General features: G+C 43.6%; 2 protein-coding genes across 2 annotated transcripts; both read right to left on the bottom strand.

Moving 5' to 3' along the window:
• Nucleotides 1–1,579: 1,579 nt before the first annotated feature.
• On the bottom strand, nucleotides 1,580–3,458 carry LOC129152947 (uncharacterized). Its single transcript, XM_054731305.2, has 3 exons — nucleotides 2,923–3,458; nucleotides 2,175–2,319; nucleotides 1,580–2,100 (listed from the first exon to the last, which is right to left on the bottom strand). Exons 1-3 carry the CDS (start codon nucleotides 3,344–3,346, stop codon nucleotides 1,749–1,751), a joined length of 921 nt encoding a protein of 306 aa, XP_054587280.2. The 5' UTR covers nucleotides 3,347–3,458; the 3' UTR covers nucleotides 1,580–1,748.
• A 449-nt stretch (nucleotides 3,459–3,907) lies between these two features.
• hps4 (HPS4 biogenesis of lysosomal organelles complex 3 subunit 2) lies at nucleotides 3,908–9,516 on the bottom strand. Its single transcript, XM_015972044.3, has 12 exons — nucleotides 9,261–9,516; nucleotides 8,971–9,061; nucleotides 8,699–8,842; nucleotides 8,506–8,613; nucleotides 8,252–8,368; nucleotides 6,999–7,093; nucleotides 6,842–6,914; nucleotides 5,869–5,993; nucleotides 5,180–5,801; nucleotides 4,961–5,087; nucleotides 4,633–4,744; nucleotides 3,908–4,443 (listed from the first exon to the last, which is right to left on the bottom strand). The coding sequence occupies exons 1-12, from the start codon at nucleotides 9,290–9,292 to the stop codon at nucleotides 4,272–4,274; spliced, it is 1,818 nt and encodes a 605-aa protein (XP_015827530.3). The 5' UTR covers nucleotides 9,293–9,516; the 3' UTR covers nucleotides 3,908–4,271.
• Nucleotides 9,517–9,793: the final 277 nt, after the last annotated feature.

The raw sequence follows: 9,793 nt of genomic DNA, 5'->3' as shown, positions 1-9,793 counted from the left end.
TGAACACTGTTGCTAACCACTTAAACATTCTCCCTGATAATAACATTTTACTTTCTTTGACACTGAATGTGCTACTACTAGTTTACCCATTTAATTATAGATTCACTAGGATTAATACAATAAAGTTTATCTCTCACCAAATAGAATATTTACTAAGAAATCAACGTAACCATAGAAACATTGCTGTGTGTGTGTGTGTGTGTGTGTGTGTGTGTGTGTGTGTGTGTGTGTGTGTGTGTGTGTGTGCGTGCGTGTGTGAGTGTGTGTGTGTGTGTGTGTGTTCTCGATCCCCAGTGAGTCGTGGTGGATGGCTGCTTATACTGAGCCAGGATCCTCTGGAGGTTTCTTCCTGTTAAAAGGGAGTTTTCCTCTCCACTGTCACTAACTGCTTGCTTAGTATGACGATTACTGTAAAGACTCTGACACTAGTCAGTGACTTGATGCAATTTGCTGGGTTCCTTAAATAGGGAACTTTTTACTGATTGGCTTAATGAATTGACCTGTATTGGAATGTTTACTATGTGAAGTGCCTTGAGACGAGTCTTGTCGTGATTTGTTGCTATCTAAATAAACTTGAATAGAATATTCTGGGATACTGAATTTGGGATTTTCCATTTATAATCATCAAAAAGTTTCACTTTTTGAATGGATGTACTGAAATAAATAAACTTTGTCATGATATTCTAATGTAATGATCTGCACCTGTAGGCTACTGTTGGGAAAAATGTCTTCCACAGGACTGATAAGTTAACAGCTAGTACAGTATACTGTAGGTCTGTTTCCACTACTGGAACTTTTGAGTAACTTAACCAATCCTTCATGGCGTGCACGTGCCTCATCAGGCCATTTCAGGATCCAAACGAGTACCTGAAGTGGGGTATGAATTTGGAAATGGCCCGGTAACATTGCTGGGGGGGACTTGTGGGTAACTCATGCTGATTGGTTGATACTCAGTGGGAAATGTTCTCAGCACATGTCACCAGATGCCCGTGATTTGTGAAATTGAAGGAGTTGCTGGTGAAACTGAACAGAAGGAAAATAAAATAAAAGCTTTATAAAACATGCCAAACAGAACCATGGCAACCATTAATGCACATTTTGTATGGAAACAAAAGTGGAGAAGAGAAAGTTAGCATATTATTCCTTTCTCCTTCCCCTGTCCCACAACTCTTCTAGTACCATCTTTAACCTGCCCCAATCTCTCTTAATGAATAAATCCGTTGTGAAATTATTAATAAAATGCCAATGAACTTTAGGAAATTTGTAGATTAGATCTTGTAGATTAGCTGTTGGCTCATCGGTCGTGTCAATTTTAAACTCCATTTCTCTGTGTTGAGGCTTTTCAGGTAACTAAAACTGGAAAGGGTAAATATTTTTAGCTTTTTCCACAAAAATACGGTCAAAAAAATGCCAAAAAGTCTGTCAGGAAGTAACAACAAGCTGCAGCTACTGGCTTATTCAGGTGTTTTCCTGACAGCTGTTTAAACCTCCTTAAATAGAAGGTCTTCTCTAAAACAGCTGAACTAATTGGACCAAACACATCCAGCGAGTGTGGAGACCGCACAGCTTTAACACGAGCCACTTGTAAAACTCTTTAATCACCAAAGAGTGACACAAACAATATTTACACATTTTTTTATATATATATATGTATATACATTTGTGTTGAGTTTGAAAAACATAAATAATTAAAATTAACATTGAAGTGCAATAATTTCCCCTAAAGTTAAAGGTCAGATTCAAACGTCTTAACTCCTTCTGAAGTATAGAGCCATAAAAGGTGTGTGTGAGAGGTGAACACCGCCTCTCTCACATGGGATCCCTGCTCCAGCCCGACTGCAGCCCAGAATCAAGCCCAGGTCCAGAACTGGCAGCGTGGGGACAACTCCGTCCCCCCACATATCACCACCAATGTCTTGCAGAACTCCAAAGGAGGGTTTTTCATCTGGTAGATCCTCCTTAGAGAACAGCCTCACCTGCCATCTGTTTACCAAGCTGGAGCCTTGGCCTGCACTACCTGCTGCCTCCTGCAGCTGATGGAACAGGAACAGCAGGTCCACCCTCAGCTCCAGTGTGTCTCCCACTGAGGTCAAACTGTACCTAGAAGAGACATAAAGAGACTGTTAAACCAGGACAGAGAAAACACAAGCTGTTTGGGGAGCAGAGCCTTTTACCTTGTAGGGAAGTTACGCTTTGCCATGAATGGAATGATAGGAAGTACATCTAGACGATGTGGGTTAGAAAGCTGAAGGTGGAGCTCAACCCTAGAAACAGACAGTGATAGCATCTCCTTGGTGAAGACAAGCTCCACGCCCGTTCCTGGGGAGGACAAAACATGAGTCAGGCCAGCATTTCATGCCACAGAGCACCACAATTCCCCCAAAAGCCTCAGGGATCAGGGCGGTTTTCACTTGTTAATCTCTCCGCTGGATACTAAAACAAACCTTGGTGGGGCCATTAGGCCAACTGAGTCTCATTTGTATGCAGATAAGAGTCATCGCTGGAACTGCAGTAATCAAGTCATTAAGATCCTTCAGAATGCTTTTCAGACTCACTCCTACTCAGTCTGCAACATAAGCTTGTACTGATCTTTCTGTTTGTGTGCAGTTGTTTATTAATGCTCATCAATTTCTCTGGCATCATTTATCTAATATAAGCAAATAATCCTTATGTCTTGTGTTTACTTTTGTAGTTTGGTCATAACTGCCTTCAGTACCAGGGAATAACCTCTGAATTTAATGCTATTTTGTTTATTTTGATTGGTTTGTAGGGATGGATCACCAGGTCTTCAACATCTTTATCTTGGTAGGTGAAAGAAATGTCAGATAGCTTCATGTTTCGTGACCATTAACTGATTAAAGACGGCATATCGTTTTTGTCTAACTGGATATATCTCTTATGGTACCCGTGCTGATTTTTTACCTCCTCTTAAGCGACCTTGGATCCCTTTAACGCTCCTGCAGTTTCTTCCCTCCTGACAGCATCGGTAAACCCGTCGGATGAAGCTGTACAGAGACTTCCCAGGGAAAACAGAACCATGCAAAGGTCCAGAGGAAAGAGGCCGCACACGGATCTGCAGCAGCGTGGCTCCATCCTCCTCTGCAGCTTGCTCCGTGTTTTCCAGCCAAGGCGCCTCCAGCTCTTCGCAGCGCTCCCGGTGCGCCTCGGATGCCCCGCGCCTCCAGCTCACCGGCGCGCCTGTGCGTAAAGTTACTCCATCAGACTCATGCACGCCTTTTGAAGCCTGTGACAAAAATCCAAGCGTGTCCACTGTGTGACCCAGTACTCCAGTGTCACTTGTCACAAATGAGATGAAAAATAAAGCAATCCAAATGTTGGCGGCCATCCTAAATCCCGTCTGCTTTCTGCCCGCTCCGGTCTGCGTTCCGTGTTATATATCCCCTCTGACAATGGGTCGAAATCTTAATCCTGCCCATTCTCAGTCCCTGCCCCTTCTCTTTTTGTCCGTGCCTCTAACCACTCATTTGACCCCCACTGCTTTCTTTCAATGCGCGTGCATAATGAGGCGCCCCAGAGCGGGTCGACCTGGTCCATTCAAATTCAGACACTAATGACTCTTAATCACTCCATATTTGGATCTCAAACAGAATACTCTACAGCGGGTAGCCTATAGCCCAGGCTGGACAAGAATGATGCACTTTAAGAGTTGGATTAAATACAGCGCGTGCGCACACCTTTCCGTCATTTTGGGACCAAAGGTGAAAAACAAACCGCCGCGGTGCCGAGAGGGAACCCGTGGCTTCGAAACAAGAAGCTGCAGAAGCTGCTCACATGGACTTCAAATCTGAGGACATCAAACCGTCATTTCAGTTCTACGAGTCAGTCACAGTGGTGGACATAATTAATATTCTTCTGGTGTGTGAAAAGAAATGCACATCTGTACACATTTACTTGTCAAAAAGGATAAAACTTTATCGATGAATGCAAAAAACAACTTTACATCAATAATTCAAAGCAGAACTAAGGTGAAAAGGTTGTAAAATGTGTGCAAACGATCAGTTATGACTACAGTGATGCTTTTGTTGTCGAGTTCAGCAGAAAGGACATTTTAGTCCAAACACAAAACAAATTAAATCTAAACTTGACCACCTTGGCTTCATCTTCGTTTCAGGCAGTCACGATTGTGATATTGTCTGCTACAAAGCTTTAAAAATCAAATGCATCAAAGTGAAATGCGTGTTTCTTTTGTGGCAGAATTGGTTTTTTTAATTCTTCTGAGCGCTGACTGCAGGCTTGATGGCACCATGCACTCACAGCAGGTTAACCCCGTGTTTCAGCAGTCTGTGCCGGGCTTTGCTGGGCAGTGAGAAGGCGCTGTCCTGTTGGTTAGGGATCCCAGAGTTCCTCAGAGATCCACTGTGCTGCTGGAAGTACGTCACCTGTGCCACACTGCGGGTTCCATACACGGCAACACCAGCATTCCTGAGGTGAAAACCGGTGCGGACGTTGGTATTGTGTGTAAACAACAGAGAGGAATTTTATGAGAGTATAAAAAATTGAGATGATGTAAATGATGCATGTGATAAAGTGAAAAAGCACACTACCACCCCCTATACTTCTCCTTAAGAACCAGAACTCCCCCGACCACCAGCACACAACAGCCAAGCTGACCTGATAATAGCCTCCTGCAGAGTTTCAGTGTCACAGAAATGTGAGTGGAGAAGAGATGTGGCTCGGACAAAAGGATGCTCCGGGGCTCCTCCTGATCGGCCAGACACGTTGGCTGCAGGGACACACAATACCAGAGGACCATTAATCTGGACGACCAAATCTGCTGCACAAAGGAAAGCTGATCAGAGCCTAACTGGTTATCCGTTAGCTCACGCAAAGACAACTAGTGGCCCTTTCCACACAGATTGCTCACCTAGGCAGCAAAATTTAAACGAGCAAATAAAAGAATGACTATAACAACTGAGTGATCACAGCCAAATAAAATTACTTGTCAGAGTGCTCTGAATGCAGTCATAATGGGCAAATGTGTATTGACCCGAAGTGCCAGGAGTCGCCGCAGCAATGGACCTGAGATGGGCCTCGAGTCCGTTGAGAGAAGCCAGGCTGCTGTGATACTAAACACAAACATAAAGCTTAATAATTTATTACTAAATACACCAAAATATTTCCTCGATAGCCCAACAATGACAGCGTTTGGTTTTCTCACCACTTCCTCCATAGAAGCAGCATCACTCATGAATCCATGTTCCACCAGCAGAGCCAGAACCAAGCCGTTGACCCGGTGCATGTAAAGCATCTTGGGGATCAGTGGACTCTCCTCCAAGCTGTCGAGAGCACACGTGAAAGGAGGAGGGGGGTGTTTGGACTCTGCCTTCCTAAAGCAGACTCCGCTGTCTCCCACCACCATCTGGGCATCACGTGACTGCTCATTCCCAGAATCATCTCCTTGGAGGTCAAACACAGCCCTACGGGCAGCATCTCCATTCACATCATCTCCGTTTAGACATTGGTTTTCTTCAAACACGGAGCTGCCTCCGTTACTCTTGAAACCGTGATGATGAGACAGCTTGTGCTCAGTTTCAACAGCGTGTCCTCCATTTGGGAGTGGACTCCTCGTTGGCTGAGGAGAGGTGTTCGGTGAATCAGCAGAGCTCTGTGACGGAGCTGGGCTGAACGAGTCATCCGATTCTGACATGTGAGGACTGAAAGATAGCTTCTGGGGTGTCTGAAGACGAGGTGGCTCCGACTCAGTGGAGGGTGTGTCTGATAAAGTTCTGGAAAGGCGGGTCTTTTTAGGGGGAGCGTCTAGGAGGGGAGGGGAGAAAGGGCTGGAGGGAAGAAAACTGTTTAAGGCTCAGGGGTGTTGCTTTAAGAAGCTTATTAAGAGATTGTTACCTGACGTTTTTGTTGACAGGTGTGGACTGCAGGTACTGAAGTTCAGATGTGGTCAGGAACACAGCTGTGGAGCTGACAGGAGCCCCTAGTGAGCAGGAGGTGCTCGCTCCATTAGACCTCTGGGACTTTAATAAAATAAAAAGATGTGATAAAAATTAAACCTTTTTTTTTTATCCCTGACCATACAACTGGATCTGACACTTTTTGCCACAATTGCACATCAAGGTAATGATTTGATTTATTTTTTAGGGGTTTGGGCTTGGACCACCTCAGGCTGCACCTGTGAGAGCGTGCCGTGACATAAGCGCCATCACAAGGAGGCCGTGTTCTCCTTCGGATAACTAGATAAGCTAAGCTAGCTAGTTCTCTGCATCTGACCCAGACCGCTCCTCCTTGTGGTTCTGCCCCCGTTCAGGTGCTCATAAGCGGACCCTAACTCCTGATAATTCCAGCCTGCCTCTCTGCATTTGTGAGGTAACATGTTCCCATGGTTCTGGCAAGAGTCGTGCAGCTCCAGGACTACAAACATTTTTGAGGCACAGGGACCTCCCAGGAATCCTGATGGATTGCATTTTTTAGTGTATGAAGTTTTTAAACTCAAACAAACAGTAAAACCATTAAAAATGGCTGAAAACCTTCATCCAGGACATTTATCCAACTTCAGCTGATTCAAGTTTAGTTTCAATTCCTCTTTGTGGCCAAAGTTTCATACATGCACGTCATGACTCAACAAGACAGCAACATTTAATTTCCAGTTTGATATTTTAGGCATCAATTCATCACTAAGCATCAACATCACTGGCTGGTGAAATTTAAGCTCTTTCAGAGGATTAAATAAAGAAGTCAGAGGTTGTGTGGAACGCTTCGGCCTCCAGTGTAAATGTGAAACATTTTTGCACAAATGAGGCTGGAACGTTTTCTGTTGTAAAACCAGGTTGAAACAGTTCTTTTAGCAAATTATTCAGAGTCCTACCTTTGTGTACGTTTCACTTTCCTGAACCATGACCTTCATCGTGAGCTGTGGAGACATCTGCGTACTGACAACTCTTAAAGATAGAGGAGAAAAATCTGACTTTTGAACCTTTGATAAAGAAAAGAAGTTGGTGAATCACTTCAAAAAGTCAGCTCACCTCCCTCTAAAAAGAATACAGCCTGTCAGCACTAGAGGGCATCGCTGACACGCCTGAAGAATAAGGGCGGCTTTGAGGAGGAGAAGTGGGTCGACCTGGGATCAAGAAACCAATACGGTACATTTCAGATACAGGATCTGTTCAAATGTTGCCTCAGAATGGTTTATGAAAGAAAAAACAAAAATACTGACGAGATAACTCAACAATAAACACAATTCAGTACCTGAAAAAATTGGGATGTAGATTTAAAACATTTCAATCAATTTATTTGACTGAAACTAATGAATTGTTTAGAAATTATGCACGTTTAAAAAAAATCAACACTACAGAAAAAGTACTAAAAATAATAACGTTGGACAAGCATCTGCCCTGCAGGTTAAAGAGCCAAGAGCACTAAACGTTTGGGAACGGGGGAGTTCTAGTAGTCGGATTGGGATTAAAACACAAGTTATCTTTTGGGGTCAGGGTACCTTTCAGTAGGGATGCATGTTGCTATGTCCCAATGACGTGGACATGTAATCTGAGCAGGACTCGTTTTCTGGTATGGAGCTGATAATGCACAAACGTCATCCCACAAAGGGGGAAAACTCTAGACTGTAGCTTTAATGCTGGAACCAGGAGTGGTGCTTTAACCACTCTGGCTTCAACTTCTGCATTTCAACTATTTAATTAGCTAATTACATACTGATCAAAATGTTTTGATATAACTCTAAAAGTGATCATTGAAATTTGTGTTCATGTAAAAATGTCTGAAATAAATGTTTTAAGGACGTTTAGAGTAGCTATAAGAAGGCAGAAACTCAACTGTGTGTTACGTGCTCTACTCTCTACAACAGGTGATCTGTTTAAAGCCTCTCCACAGAATCAGGCTTCTATGACATTTACTATTCCTGTAACTATTTAAGCATCAATCTTTGAGACCTTTATAATGAAAATAAATGAGCTTATCTGGGTGGTGGAATGTTGCTCCAAAAGCTGTAAATTTCCACAACAGACACACACAGTATTTTGTAGCTAACTCTGCAGCCAGAAGCCAACAATAACTTTACTTTGGTTTTACTGTCACATAGTTAGACATTAATGAGGATTATCTCGTTCATTAATTCACCCCTCAGTGGATGTCTGAAGGAAGCTGGTTTGAACCATTTGCTGCAGAGCCATTCTGAGCTCTTACACAACATCCTGCCTTCTGAGCAGCAGCAGCACCACGAGACAAAGAGCAACCGCTCAAAAGCAGAACTGTCTGTACGTACTGTGGTCGAGTCAACGGTCCTCAAACATCTGAAGATGTTGTAAATCTCTGAAGGTCCTGACTGCACATGTGAGAGGTACCGCGCCCACTGAGCTGCCAGAGTTTCTTTACTGTTAAGCTACAGTGGGAAAGAAAATCGCATTGAGACATGACTTATTTAATGTTTCAATAACTTTGGATCCAAAGATGCATAACTACGTCCTGACAACAAAATGTTGACTACTTGACAACGGTTTGGACTGCAGGGGGCTGCACCTGGTAGCTCTGGCGAATGGGGCCATTATAAAAGCAGAAGATGTTAATGAGGTGATCCAAGAGCTCACACACACTGACGGTAGGGACTTCAGTGGAACATCCCAGAGCCTTCAATGTTATAAAGAGACACGTCACAATTTTAATCATCACATCATTATAAGGCTCAACGTTTTAGAAGATGGAGTCTACTCACCCAGAAGAAATCCTCCATCATGTGAATGGCAAACTTGCATCGCCGCAGCCTGAGTGTGTGTACAGGTGAGGAGGAGAGCTCGGACACACATCGGCTCACGCCTGCCAGCTGTCCACACATCAGCTCCTGTTTATCTAAGGGTGTCTTGAGAGAACATTTTAGACATATCAGACAAACAACAACATCTGGAGCTGAACATCAAACAGGCATGCTCCTCATCCTCTTGAACACGTTAAAACTCTTTCTTTGGAAGCAGTTTGTGTCAGTCTGACCTCTTCAGGGTAGAAGTAGCAGATTCCTTGTCTTGTAGGGTCTCCTTCCCCTCTAACTTTGGATCCATCATAGAGGAAGAAATAAGTACACCTGGTACACAAATTAAATATAAACTTTCTGGTGACTTCGGCTGGAATCACCACTTAAGAGCTCAAGGTGTCAATGACAGACATCCTGCTTCTATGAGCAGAAAAGGTCGATGCAAAGATGTTTGTTTTCTTGACTTACAGCGACTCCAATCCCCAGAGTGCACCGATGTATGTCTAATAATTCATAAACTACATCTTACCTTCTTGTGTCTGGCGGCATAAGCTCAGCCATAAGTTACAGCGAATCCATGCAGTTCAACTCAGTCTTCTGGCAAAAAAAATAATTCAGTCCCGCTAGAATTGTTGCTAAAGGCCACAGTTAGCTGTTAGCGAGCTGCGCTAAAGCTAAAATTAAACTCGGACTAAAACACCGACAGACTTCTCCACTTAACGCTTGTTTTGTCGCTTTCTTTATGTAGATAGCTCTTCTATCAGTTGGAGGAATGCAGGACAGTCACACGGAGAGGAAGTCATGTGAAAGTACGGGGAGCGAGGTAGGACAACTTAGTGCGCCATTTCAGAAACTTCGAGCTTTGTTTTTTGCAGTACATCGGTGCTTTCATAGATATGTATATGAACACAGTTTATGTGTTTATATACATATCTATGAGTGCTTTACCTCAGTTAAAGAACATGTCACACACACACACACACACACACACACACACACCACGCACGCACGCACGCGCACACACAGCTACAAATTCTACATGACTTCTGTAACTAATTACCA

Source organism: Nothobranchius furzeri, chromosome 17 (genome assembly GCF_043380555.1).
Source record: "Nothobranchius furzeri strain GRZ-AD chromosome 17, NfurGRZ-RIMD1, whole genome shotgun sequence".
NCBI lineage: Eukaryota > Metazoa > Chordata > Actinopteri > Cyprinodontiformes > Nothobranchiidae > Nothobranchius > Nothobranchius furzeri.
Note: the sequence above shows the minus strand (reverse complement) of the source record. Positions and strands in the feature narration are given on the sequence as shown.

Coding starts and splice junctions, on each gene's coding strand:
- LOC129152947 (XM_054731305.2), bottom strand. CDS start 3,346: ATGGCCGCCAACATTTGGATTGCTTTATTTTTCATCTCATTTGTGACA. Junction 2,320..2,922: donor CCAAGGTCGCTTAAGAGGAG/GTAAAAAATCAG, acceptor TGTCCTCCCCAG/GAACGGGCGTGGAGCTTGTC. Junction 2,101..2,174: donor AAGCGTAACTTCCCTACAAG/GTAAAAGGCTCT, acceptor TGTCTCTTCTAG/GTACAGTTTGACCTCAGTGG.
- hps4 (XM_015972044.3), bottom strand. CDS start 9,292: ATGGCTGAGCTTATGCCGCCAGACACAAGAAG. Junction 6,915..6,998: donor TGTATTCTTTTTAGAGGGAG/GTGAGCTGACTT, acceptor TCTATCTTTAAG/AGTTGTCAGTACGCAGATGT. Junction 5,088..5,179: donor CTGCTTCTATGGAGGAAGTG/GTGAGAAAACCA, acceptor GTTTGTGTTTAG/TATCACAGCAGCCTGGCTTC.